The sequence below is a fragment of the Apaloderma vittatum genome, unplaced genomic scaffold, assembly GCF_000703405.1.
Source record: "Apaloderma vittatum isolate BGI_N311 unplaced genomic scaffold, ASM70340v1 scaffold19628, whole genome shotgun sequence".
NCBI lineage: Eukaryota > Metazoa > Chordata > Aves > Trogoniformes > Trogonidae > Apaloderma > Apaloderma vittatum.
Window position 1 is genome coordinate 12,409 of NW_009731488.1, and position 13,979 is coordinate 26,387.

At 39.8% G+C, this 13,979-nt stretch overlaps 1 protein-coding gene across 1 annotated transcript in view; it reads left to right on the top strand.

Moving 5' to 3' along the window:
• Window positions 1-352: 352 nt before the first annotated feature.
• Window positions 353-13,979, top strand: part of LOC104278287 (potassium voltage-gated channel subfamily H member 1) — a gene marked incomplete at its 3' end in the record, with an annotated part of 40,097 nt that continues 26,470 nt past the window's right edge. The window contains exons 1-3 of the mRNA XM_009875212.1: window positions 353-468; window positions 713-819; window positions 10,894-11,022. Coding sequence (XP_009873514.1) covers window positions 446-468; window positions 713-819; window positions 10,894-11,022 — 259 coding nt within the window. The remainder of the gene's footprint in view (window positions 469-712; window positions 820-10,893; window positions 11,023-13,979) is intronic.

Below are 13,979 nucleotides of genomic sequence, written 5' to 3' on the forward strand. Positions count from 1 at the left end.
CTTCGCATTCAAACTGAGTGTCATAGTGGATCAGTGCATGTGGCGTCGAGGGAGACAGTTTGGTGAATCTGTCCTCAGTCAAGAGAAGAATTTTACCTGCTTAACCTTCATGTGTTTCATTTGCATAAAACTATCCTCCTAAGCTTTGCATGAGTAATTTTTCTTTTTTTTATAATAAGAATTTACTTAAAATTAAACCCAGGAATAATCCTGTTGACTGCAGTGGGGACCGTATGTGGGGAAAACTGTGCAGGGACTGATCAGGATTGGATCCTGAAATGAGTATATCCTCCAGTGCAACCACAGCCTTGTCTAATGCCTAACTGATGTGCTCTTTCAAACAGATACTAATTTTGTCCTGGGTAATGCCCAGATTGTGGATTGGCCCATTGTCTACAGCAACGATGGATTTTGCAAGCTATCAGGATATCACAGAGCAGAAGTTATGCAAAAAAGCAGCACCTGCAGGTATTTGAGAACAGATTCATTTTCTGTTAAATAGCTTGTAGTGTTGTGCTTGTTGCTTGTGGAGGAAAGTAATCTGTTTATTCCAGTTTTGTCTTTTATCTCCTGGGGCTGCATCTGTCAAATATGCTTTCCAGGTGAAACAAAATCAAGGAAGGGCTACTTCTGTAGGTCTTTTTTACACAGTAAATAAATGGCTTTGTGTCTTTGTCTAGTGTCTGACTTGAATTTCTCTCTTTATTTGCAGTTTTATGTATGGAGAGCTGACAGACAAAGATACAATTGACAAGGTCCGGCAAACATTTGAGAACTATGAGATGAACTCCTTTGAAATCTTGATGTATAAGAAGAACAGTAAGTAGTTGATTGGTTTGTTCCTTAATGTAGGTATGTAAGGTTGTTTTAAATAATAGCATAAACTGCAAGTCTGTCAGCCTAGAAGACTGTGCCTTGTCTAGGGCTAAATAAGCCTCAGTTTTACCAGTTGATCTACAAGGGAGAAATTAGAACATTGGGGATGAAAGTCACTCGGGGAGGCAGACAAAGTCTAATTTGTTCTGACGTCTAGAGCAATTTGTGTGTGATGCTTTAAGACAACACTCAAGATTCCATCGGCAATGGTAACACACAAGCTGGGTTTGTGCAAATGATTTCCATTACAGAGAACACACTTCTTCAATTTTTAAAAATTTGATGTAGCAAAGCCAGTATTTAGATGTAATTTTGGAATAAAAGAAGCCATCTTTGTTTTAGAAGCTGATGTTTTCAGATGGAACTATCTTTTGTTTTGGACAAAAATTCCTTAATTGGGATATGAATTTTTTTTCTTAGGAATTTCAGTCTGTCTGTAACTGCACATGTCAACGGGTGAACTACTTGCTCAAAACTTGTTGCTCCGTCTGTTGTGTGGACTATGTCATGGCACAGTTATTTTCATCTGTTTAATGTCACCTGAAGTGTAAATACACGGAGGTCTTCAGCTTGGTCAAATGTTAAGCTGAAGGCCTGCATTCTGTAATTTATTTTGCTCTTAAAAATTTTGCCTTCTAATCATGAAACTGTCAGTGTCTGTTTACAGTGGAGGGTACCTTGCACAAGTATCCTCCTAGCACTTCCTTCCTGTTACAGCTATGCTGATCAATTTGATCAGTTCTGTATTAGTGGGCAGGGGGGATTTGAACCACAAAATACAGTGTGAACTGCTGCGATGCAATTTTTGACAGTTAGCCTCATTGCTGCTTTGTTTCTTGTTAGAAAGACCAGTTTTCTGAGGAAGAGTTGTGCAATCTGCCTGTATGTGTTAACCATTGATATTTCTGTTGAAATAACCAGCTGGTACTGATGGAGTTTGAGAGAACCACAGACGCTTCACAAAAGCTTAATGGTAATACTTATATATGCTACTTCTGGTCTATGGATGTGTGGAGCTGCTTGGTTTTTATCAGAAATAATCTGTTCTTCCAAGAAGTGGTGGTGCAAAAGCACATGGAGTTGGTTTTTGTTATCTTTTAGAAAAAAAAAAAATCCTTGAGACATTTTTTCTTCATCTTCTAGTCTTTTTCTTTTCTTTTTAGCCCATTCAAACTATTATGACCTTTGAGATGGTGCCATTGCTCAGGGCTCTTTTGGAAAGCTGTGTGTGCTATCTGAATGGTCTTGCTTAGTGCTTTTCTCCTTCTAGTGTTACCCACCTCCAATGTGTACCTGTTTCTTAAAGCTGATTTCTAGCTCAGTTAGTGGCTGTAGGGACCATATGCAGCTCACATCCACGCATGCAAAGCCCAGTAAATAAGCTGCAGTCATGGGATCTAGCAAGATCCGGAATTTTCTCTTAGTTAACAGCGATTTGGCACCAAGAGGCTCTGCAGCTCCTCCTCTGTCAGTGCTGCAGCATCTGGCCTGTGGTAGAGCCTGGGGCCTCTGTCTTTTATGCAGAAATAAAGCAAGGTAACCATGGAGTGAGGAACGTTTCCTGCCCTGCCGCACGCTTCCCCGAGGAGAGGCGACCTGGAACAAAGTCCAGCTGTGCAGAAGCTGTGCTGTGCGGCGCGCCAAGAAGCAGGGCTGCCACGGCTCTGCTGTGAGCGCAGAGGGACACAGGCATGGGAGAAAGGCAAGCAGAGAGCTTGCTTTCAAGTTTAACAAAACGCAGTGCTCTTTTGTTAGATTCGAAGCTTTAGAGGTACATTAACTACTGTTACGGAGACTAATAACACCAGATAGCTGCAACTGAAAAATACCAAAAAGGGAACATCCTGGAGCTTTTTCTCAGAATAAGCCGCATTGTAGAAAAACAGTCTTGTTTACCAGTCACTTAGCACCCACACTGCTAAGTGGTCTTGCCTTTGTGGTCACCTTACCTCTGCCTGCAGCTATGGCAGTTGCCTGCTCAGGCAATGAACATGATTGGTTTCAAACAACTCTCAGTTTGAAGGTTTTGTAAAGGACCCTGAATTTTCTTAGACGTCTTTTTCCCTGCCGTTTGTTTCCTTTCTTTTTACCTCTATATTACTCCCTCATTGTAATTTTTTTTCCCCTCAAATTAGCCGGGAAATAGATTTTTATTACTTTTTACCTGTCTACTCATTTCCCATAAACTAACAGTCGTGATAAATAGCAAATTTTTCTTCCATTTTTGTGTTGTTCAATAATTGATACATTTTCCACAGCCTGCACATTTAATGTATGTATAGCTGTTTTAACAATACAATCTCTATCCTTTCAGGGTAAAAAAAAAAAAGGAAAACAAAGCAGGAGTTTCAACTATGATGTTGCTAGTGCAGGTCAATCTTCATTTTGTATCTTTATGAGCAGCAGTCATCTCTCTCTTTCTCTGAGTAACAATTATGTCCTGATCTTATACTAGATATGTCAACATAGATTGAGACATTTAATAATGCTACTAGAAGTGAGAGGCTTTCTTTTCTTTTTTTCTTTTTTTTTTTTTTCAGCACAGCACTCTCCATGGTGGTGACTTGATTCTAGTATTTACTTGGTTTTCTGGTAAGAATATCCCACCCAGATGTTGATACGTACAGTATACCCACTAGCTTCATTGCAATTCGCAGCATCAACTCTAGAAACAACATGGGCTGTAGTATTCAGAAGAATGATATAGTTTCCTGCTATCATCGTGTTTGCATTTATGGGTACTGTCTCTGTCTTCACCTCCCCTTTTCTGTCCAGCCTTCCCTCCATCCAAAAGTGATGATCCTCCTTTCAGAACTTGAAGTTAAGGTACAACAGAGATTTGATGGTTCCTTGGGCTAGACTCTTGATTACTTAGCACATATGTGATGGTCTGTTATGTTATCCTCTGGAATAATTGCTTCCTAGAAATGCAGAGCTCCTTCAGGGTAATTGGAAGCAATTGGAGCAAGCAGGTGCAGAGCCACCAGATTTTTGTCACTGTTGCTCTGCTGCCATCCTGTTGTATTCAGTAGGCATTCATGGCCATACCTGGAAGGAGAGAAAGTGAAAGCCTTCTTTAATCTGGACTGCGAAATGACAACAGACAGGTTGACAGTAATTTCATGTGAGAGCTTCATTTCCGTTGTTTGATTAGATGTGAGTGTCCAGTGATGCTGGAAGTGTTGTTTATTTTTAAACAGGAAAATCAAAACGTTGTTAAGTCTCACTGAAATCAGTGCAGTTATGTTAACTTACACCAAGGAAGGATTTGGCCTAATGTATTAGAAAATATTTTGTATCTAGTCTCAGTCACATCTTATCTGTACTGATGCAGATTAAACATCTAACTTCTTATGAGACTTTGACAGTCGTTAGGATTTTACCCTTCATGGTCAGCCTCATAGAGTAAAACTGATGTGTACGTTAAACTTGGACTTTCATCGCCTAGTTTTCCTTCTACAACATAGGTTTGAGTTACAAACATAGCGATAACAATCTTCTAGAAACACTTCCTTCCATTACTGCTGAAGTAAATTTTTGGAAGAATGTAAACTAGCTTGCTTCTCTCACCTTCTCGGTGGTTTTCTATAGGTGAGGCCAGAGGAATGGCAGCAGCCAAAGGGTTGGCTGTAGGTGATTATTTTGCCCGCTACAGAGTAGTTTGAATAAACAGTAGCTCTTCTCTGAGCACGTATATTGTAGAGCCTCCAAGGCTGGGCTTCACTTGCAGTTTGTGCTGGGATTCACTTCCCTGGATTTCTGGGTGCTTGAATGTTTAACAAAATTAGTACCATGAATGTTTGTTCCGATTTTTTTGTTTTGTTTGTTAGATATATCTTTAACATCTCTCTCCACAGTGTATTAGAAGGCTTTTAGATGTCAAAGAATGGCACATAAGCCCACACTACGGGTTTGGCAGATTCTACTTGCATTTATCCTTTGGACCAGTGCTTTCTACAGGGGTTAAAACACTGATAAGCAACCCTATCCTAATTTATAGAGAGGAAAACATACTTCAGCGCGGTAGACCTGTGATTGCGCACCACTAGGGAGAGTTGCTCCTAACTTTTATTGGTTAAAACCATTTAAAACCATTTGTGTGTGCTGTGCTTCTAGTGTCTCCATATGGAAACCTTTGCTAAACCAAATTGTTGCACAGGAGCAGAAGCCAGAAATAATTAGGGTGTTGGAGTAGTGGCATGTATCTTCCTGAGCCTCCCATTCAAATCTTAACTCCATGTTTGTCAAACAGTATGCACACCTGCAGCTCCTCTACTGTGAAATCCATCGGCATGACGTTCAGCAAGGTTAAAGTTGAGTACTTTGGATTCATAAAACTGGTAATTCCCATTGATCTTGTCAACTTCAACTGTGCTGGCAAGCAAGACCTGCCATCAGCTCCTCAAATGTACACAAAGCAGTAAGACTTCCAAGCTGTAATCCTTAAATATTTTATCTGGGGTAAATGGAAAGAAGATTTCAGTACTCCCCTGTCTTTCCCCTTCTTTATACTCACTTTCTGTTCTTCAGAGAACTTGGAATCACATAAGCCGCATCGACAATGATGCAGTACAAGGTTGTGTGCTGAACCTTATTGCCTACTGCGTTGTTTCAGTGTCACAGGATAACCCCTGTGTGTGGTGATTCCACCTCTGGGGACTGAAATTGATTTTCCTCATCTTAGCATGTAAAGATCTGACCTTTAGAAGCATTAGCTGCCAGAGCATAGCAGCCCTACACGCAGAAGACATAAAGGTAACAGGTTTTAAAGTGCTGGAGAGGTGTTTCAAGGTCTATTAGTATTGGCACTGAATGGTGAGCTACATACTGAGTTGATTCGTCCTCATTCAGTGCATGCTCTCTCCTAGAAGGTAGAGTCTATAAGGAAGACTTTTGCTCTTTGTCTTGCGTGGTCAAATGTCACAGGCTTCTCCATGCTCTTTGTCAAAATCTGTGCGGATATAGTGTCTTGCCTAACTCTTTCTGATCACACCTCATCAGCTGGCTTGCTGATTTGATATTGGACAAGGTATTCAATCTGTGTGGAATGGAAAGAAATAATCTCATACCGAGTACCTGGGCATAAGTGAATTGGTGGAGACGCAGCACATGCTTCTGGTCTTTCCATTTGCATACTGCTTGACTGTTTGCCTTCAGGGCAATAACTGTCTGATGACCGTTTGACTGAGACATTATGAAGTAATGCAGGTGTTGTGCTGCTTGGAGGACACTTGTCCCATTCACTAAGGGAAGTGAAGATGCTGACGGAATTGTCAAAACGTGTTTTTTTTGTTATATTTATAACCAAATCTTGGTTTACTCTGTGGAACGAAAAAAACCCATTTTATTTAAACTATGTGTTTTTTGTAGTTTTGAGAAACAGCTGACCTCTTTGGTTAGATGACCCAAGGTGTATGGAAATAATATATTTAAATATTGATTTTGATTTTCATTATAGCTTATTTTTGTTTAACAGAAGGGAAAACTGAAGGAGAGGTAGTCAGTAAGATCAGAGGGAGAAGTTGGAACAGACCTTTAACATCTCATTCACTTTGGTACTATGACAGTTTTTGAAGGACCTGAGCCCAAGTTAAATAGCATGTCAAATGCTGGTGTTCCTGCTTAGCCAGGGGATGAACATATTACTGTTGAACTAAACAGGACTGGAAAAAAAGGAGAGGGAAGTGACAGTAGTATTTTTATTACAGATGGGAAATTATAACTTGTAGAGACATTTACTGTGTGTTAGTCTGGAGAAGATTTGGGACTCGAATCACAGCTCTTTAAAATTGTCTTGCTAGTATGTAAGTACTGTTCTTGGGCCACTGAAGACTAATAAGAGCTGTTAATTCTGGGATTAGCTGCATAACTTTGGTGCTGTGGAACAGGCTGGTGCTACAGCTACTGTCAGAAGTTCATTGCAGGCTTTCATTTCTTCCCAGTTGTTCACACTACTTCTCCACCAGCTTTGAAGTGACATTCCCTTTCCTAGCAGGATTGCTCCTATGCCATTAGACAAACTCTGGATTCTTTCACTGCTGATTCCAAATCTAACAGAAGCCAATGTGGCTTATGAGTGTTTACTTCTTTGTTTGTGCATTGACATTATCATCGAACTTCACAACTGCGGGAGCCTGCCAGGACCGAACACAAAGTGTAAATGGAAGTAGATGTATTGTTGGAAACACTGGTAAACAGTTTCTGTGTGGCTGTACATCAATGCAGACTGGAGGCATATGGGGAAGTTACTCTTGTTTTGCTGTGAGAGCTCTGAAACATGCTGCAGTTTCACTGCTTGAATAACCCATAGGCAAAATCCGAAAATCACTTTTTTTTCTTTTCATTAAAATGGCCTTGTTTGTGCCTCTTGCCAGTAGTGATTGTCTGGCTGAGCAGGGACATCCGCTTTGACACTAAGACTATGAGGGGTGCCTGTAGGAGGCTGAAATTCTAGTTTCCGACCTGATTTATAAGTGGTTTATACTTTGAGCTTTCCTGTTTAATAGTTAAATAAACTGTTTAATGTTTAAAAAGTAAAATTCTTCTGATAATTAAACTGATATACAGGAAAAAAAGCTGAGCACAGCCACATTACGGCTGAGCCTTTCAGTGTGTTCCCACAGTTCAGATCTCAGTTCTGCTATGAATGAACTCTTGGTTGCAAAGCACCGTGGAAAGTCTGTGTAACCCAGCACTGTGAACAGTCACCTCATGATTGTATTTTTATATCCACTTGTCTCCTATTCACAAAAGAGACTGACAAGACGGTGGTGAACATGCTGCAGGGAAAAGTACTGAGTAATGTTGGGGAGGCAGATAAGTGGCCTGGCAGAATTTTCCATCTACTTATTTCTGCTGTTACTGTAGATCCAGAACTGGAAGATGATTTATGCAGGCCGTATGTGCCACCTTGATTTTACGTTCTGCCCTGGAATATGCCCTGTTCATGGCACTCTGATACTCAGGAAATTATAAGAATGACCAAATAGTGGTAGTCATCAAAAACACCTGCTTTTACCTATCAAGGGTATGTGGCTCCTTCTCATTGCCTGTGGGGAACATCGCTAAGATCTACACTTGGTTCTAGGTAAAACAGTATTTTGTTTTCTTTTTTACTATAAATAATGCAGCACAGGAGTGGAAATCAAGGGAGTTGGAAAGTAAGAACCCTGCTAATATAAGCTCCTTGCCCTGCAGCAACCTTCTACAAGTTATGCGGAAAAGCCTTTCTTCTTGCTGCATTCAGAACGTTAGAAAAATCTTGCAACGACATAGCATACCATAATCGTAAAGAGAAGATGACAGCATGCATCTGATAAATAGCCAGAATAAGAGGGTGAATTGCATCCTTTCTGTTTCTGTAATGTGTACAGAATCTTCAAAAGCAGGATAATGTTATTATAGCTGTGAGAAGCAGAAACGAAGCCGAGTATGTAATTCAGACTCAATGCTATGAAAGTTAATGTTATGAGCAGCCCATGCAGAATGGCTGTAGCTTGAACTAGCAAAATAATAAAAAGCGTTTTCATGAGGGGTGAAAAAAAGTCCTGATCAAGAAACCAAGGGCATGCAGATGGAGATCAAAAAGGAAGGCTGTAGAAGGAGATCCTGGCTGATTAAAAAGTTGCAGTGTTAGTGAAGGGTGTTGAAGTGGGTAAAATAAAAAGCAATTAGTCACCAATGACTCTTGTGTAAAAGCAAGATAGCGATTTGATCAGCCTCAGAATAGTTCACATGTGAAGATGGGGAAAACAAGTAGACAAGAAGAAATGGCAATTTTAGGAGCTCCTGATAAAGCGTAGTGTAAAAGGTGTTATAGTTTTGAAAATTGCTGTTTGCTTTGTGGCAGTGTGTTCTAAGCTCATTAGCAAGTTAGTTAGATGATTTTACTGGCACGATTACTTTGAATCTTTTCTTGCTGAAACTTTACGTGCAGTTTAGCATTTTTATTTGCTCATACTTTACTGGAAGGGGTTCTTCATGAATGCTAACTCTTTAAAAAAAAAAAAAAAATTGACCCCTGAGTGCTTTCTGCCATGCAGGCGTGCTGCAGAAATGGCCGTCAGTGACTCCATCTGGATTTCTCTGCTTTTTGAGCAGAGGCCTCCATGCATCATGTACCCTGCTGTTTATAGAGGTGGTTGTACATATGGCATGGAATCTCAGCCAGGCTTTCAAACTGCCTGTGCTGTGCAGGCACAGTGGGAGCTTTAGAAATTGAACTTCGTTTATGGAAATTGTCCATGGGTCTTGGACATGCCCTGGCTTTCTGTGACCAGGAAAGATTGCTAAGCACAGAGGCTGGGAAACAGCCAGGTGATGCAGTGGTAGTAACAACCTCTGTTTAGTTGGGAGAAAAAGCTGCCTTTGCTTGCTTTGCTGAACAGTAACTTGTGAACTACCTGAGGCTTCCATGTGAGCCTTTGTCAGGAAACACAAGTGTCCTTTGTTATAACTAACTATTGCATGACATATACCATACAGTACTCGTGTTAAGATAGTGGTCAATCCAGGTGAAAGAGAATTTGAGTGGTAGCCTAGAGGAGGGTCCTGTGATAGAGAAAGAAAAGAAATAATCTTCTAAGATCACCCTTTCTAAAACAGGCTTTCCTGCATGAGTGACAAAAATTTTCTGTGGTGCTGTTTATTCTGGCTTTTTCAGATGGTCAAAATCTTGATGGTTTTTACATCTTACATTGGTCCCTGGTATGTTGACCCTTCTCCCCAAATATAGTTCACAAGGGACATGCAAGAGAAATGTTGCTCACAGCAATCAAGCCTGAATCCTCTCTTTGACTCTTACTTCTTATGCCCACAAAAGCAATGGTGATTTTCTTCTTGAGGGTGTAGGGACAGTCTGAAAACTCATGTACAAGCTCTCTGCATGCCTAGGCCTTGTGACCCTGGATTCTCCTGATTGCCACGTGTGGAGAAGGAATCATCTTTTTATGACCAAAGTTAAGGCTGCAGACTATAAAGTGATGCCTTCAAGGAAGCCATGTTATGATATACGGTAGCCAGCTGCTTTGTTCTGAGCTTATACTCAAAATATCGCTAAAATCACTGTGGTGGTTTCCTGTAAAACAAGAGTGGTAGACATCATTTTGTTACATGAAACTTCATTGCCATCACTAGGGTGTTTTCAGCAACCTCAGCAGAGCTGCCAGAAATACAGAAAGGCAGGGCTGACAGTTTTCTCCTCAAGGTGATCTGTGTGGATGGATGTCAAGGAAAAGCAACAGCACCATATGAAGGGTCATTATCTGGGATCATATTTTTCCATAATGTAGAGGCTCTAATCTCTCAAGCAGTTTTCAGTAGTAGTTTATCTACTGCAGTTATTAGAAAAGTATAATTTTATGCAGTACAAGTTACTGCCATTCACAGCCTGACCCTGATGGCTTGTTCTCTCCTTAATTCACTGCATCACAGTGGAGTGATTGTGGGCAGGTCCAAGCTGAAAGGCAATTTGCAAGGGGTTTGCCTTGCATAGGAGGATTTGCTGGTGAGACCAGAGCTCCTAGAGCCTGGGTCTTGAAGCTGGGCATAGGCTGATGTAGTTGTTAGGGGGTGGTGCTCTATGTTTGCAGAGGAGTACAAAGTCAGCTGAACTGGTCATGCTCTTGAGTTGAGACTGTATTACAGTCATGATCTAGGCACAGTTGGCCCATTCTCAAGTCCTGCACAGAACCAATAAGGCTCTGTTTTGTGCACTCTTTGCATCTACATGGGACTCTTCTTTCTGGAAATCACAAAGCACTTCGTAAGTTTGAGTATTCACTTTGTAGATAGAGCCCAGAAATAGTAGTGATTCCTGAAGACTGAAAAGCTAATCAGAGGTAGAGAGCTTAACTAACACTCTTGTCAGCTGCTTTGTCATTTTTCCTAATAGGTGTTTGCAAAAAATGACATTAAAGTAACATTTACAGATGGCTGCTTTTGAAGTGTAAACATCTAAACCAGCATATGTAATGTTCTGTTTACTATTGACCAACTTTTTGTTGTGTTTGTTTCCAGGAACACCTGTCTGGTTCTTCGTGAAAATTGCTCCAATTCGAAATGAGCAGGATAAAGTGGTTTTATTTCTTTGCACTTTCAATGACATAACGGCTTTCAAGCAGCCCATTGAGGATGATTCATGTAAAGGTTTGTCTTTTTCACAATTCTATATTTATGCTGCTTCTCTTTGTTTGCCCTGGTCTTGAAGTCCTTTACCAAAGCCAAAGATTTAGATGCTAAAATAGCTTGTAGCTATGCCATCAGGGACTGCATATGTGCAAGGAATGGTTGCTGGTTTCTTAAATGAATTGTCTCTGTCCTGCACTGGAAAGGGTCGTGGCTAATGAAATGCCCAGGTACTTCAGGAAGCAGAGTTTACTTGGCAAATAGGTGCTGCTCTTCCTTTTAAATTCATTATTAATCCACACTCCAGCATAGCCTTCAAGGAGTCATAGTGTTGCTAAACAGCCTCTTTGATGTCAGAGGGAACTGAAGCATCTTGGGGCCTGTACAACTTGTGCCTGACACTGTATGCAAAAACTGAGGGGTTAACCCTGCCTGAGTTTGGCAAAGATCTGAATCATTTTGTTTGGCCTGGGTTCATGTTACTTACCATTATTATAGGATTCCTAATATTAAAGTTCTTTAAATTTCCTTTAACATATATGAAGACATTCCCACGGTCTTAAGTTGAATCAGGTTTAAGCTGTCCCGATGAGTGAAGTAGCATTGCTGTGTTTTGCTGTTAACCCTTTGCTGAGATACGCTCTGGAGACCTGGAAGCAAACTTAGCTGTGACAGCAGCATAAACTTGCACTCAGGTTCACATCCTGTCAGAAATAGACCTTTTGTACCCATATGGAGAATTATGGAGACTTGCATCCTCTGGGGTAAAAAGAAAGACGTAAGTTCTCCTGTTGTTTGCATTTTTGTAGTATTTAATAATATTTGTGGTATTAGATTAAACAGGAAACTTACTGTGAAGGTGAACTGATTTACATTTATGCTCAAAATGTTATTCTTTGAAAACATAGTTTGTCAAAGTGGAAACACCTGTTACTGTGAAAAAACCTTGACAAACATACTGTCTTTCCAGACTGTATGGGTTGGGTCTACAGTGGTCTTTTTTTTCCTGCCTGGTGGTCTTTACTGTATCCTGATAAGGACTGACAGCAAAAAAACATCAGCATGATGCAGCAAAGCTGGCTCTCCTTTATTTCCTGGGAGTGAAGGCTTCATTTAGGCAGTTGATAAGCATGACTCTCAGTCAGGGCTGGTAGCTGTGTCATCTTCTCTTTGCTTTCACAGAAGGTCCTTAATGTGATAGTGATACGCATTCCTGTGAAAAGGGTTTGTCCTTCACTTGCAACATGAGGAAACGCTGTAACTTTTTTGTTTTCAAGAGAAGTATGGTGAAGGAAGGGAACGCTAATTTTTCTTTAAAATCTCCTTTGGATCTTGAAATCATGCTGTTCTTGTAGTGATCGTGGTAGTTTTTAGCAGTTCCGTATCTAAAGCAGTATAAGCACTAAACCCACATATAAGTGTACTCACTTGCAGAGGAGTTCAGATGATAAGCAAAATTTCTTCATCTGGCCCATGAAAACTGGCTAAGTGACTATCAAAAGCTGCAGGCAGAACTGTATGTATTATTTTGAGGCCACTGATTTACAGTACTCCTTCTCTGAGTGCTATGACTTTATGTACAGAAGGGTTCACGCACTACATAGGTCTTCCAAATATTGTCTCTGAATCTCCTAAAATTAATGAAGTTGTACCAGTTTCATGCAGATAGAGTCCTCTGTTGCTATACACAGAAATCAGACATGATATACATGAAATTGCACGTTCTCTTCTAATCCACAATTGATCCCCTATGCTTTTCATTCTTCTGTACGTTACTTGCTATAAGCTAGCTTTGGAATTATGTTGCGTGCATCTCTGGAGATGATATTGTATTAGTCACTTGATGGTTAGATGAGCAGTTTCTTGGAAAAGAGCTGATTTGTCAAACAATTAAATAATTTTACCTGCATGACCATGTCTTTAATATTAGATCTCGCTGTGCGGTTGTACACCATGAAGAAGCGGGGGAAAAAGGCAGGTATAGATTGTCAAGGCAATTGACTATGGTGGACTGTAGGATCCATGGAGGCGAAAATTTTTTTTGGAAGATCTAAAAAAAGATAAAATATCATTAGCTTATTCTAAGAATCATTGCTTTTACACACCTGAACTTTGAAGAGTGCATAGTCATTGCACCGTGTACAACTTTACATGGAAAATTTCTAACATGCTTTTGAAGGATAGTGATTTTCATAGGAATATTTCTCTTATTCTAACCTCAGATGATTACTAAATCAATTATTTTTCCTTCTTTCATCTTCAGTCAGCTTTTATCAACTACTTTTCTTTAACTGCTTTGGTGTGTTTAAATGTAAAATCAGTTTCCTGTGCATATGACCACCTAATATGTAATAATCTGTCTGCAAATACAGATATTTTATTAACATACATGCTATTTACATAGTTGCAGAGTGGCATAGCATAAAGAATTTCATTTTTTTCAAAATCAATACCTGAATGCCTATGTAGAGAAAAATTTAATGTAGTACAAGAACATTATCGATTTAAAGAGCAACTAATCTGTGAGGATAAACCTAATTTTCTATCACTTGCTGGCAATTTCAAGCACAATTGTTCAACTGCAAATGATAATGACTACCTGAGTGAAACCTGTTGAGCTCTAATGACAGTGTTTAACTTATCCACGAAAATGGATATTCTGGCCGAAGGTGACTTGGAGAGATATGGAAGGTCCCAGTACCATTTTTCATTCTTAATAATTTATTTATTAGTAATATCAGACATTGGAATAGATGAAACATATTTATGAAGTCATGTAAAAACCAGACTTCTAAATGTAGCCTTTCTTAATTGATTTAGAAAATTTTGAAGATGTTTATTTTATGACTGCCATAGAAGTTAAGTAAATTTGCTTTTAAATGCAGCTACTTTAAAAATAGTACATTCTAAATAAACTACTTAAAAATAGTGTGTCAGTGATGTTGATGCTGTAGTATTTTTAAACAGCCTCTTTCCAC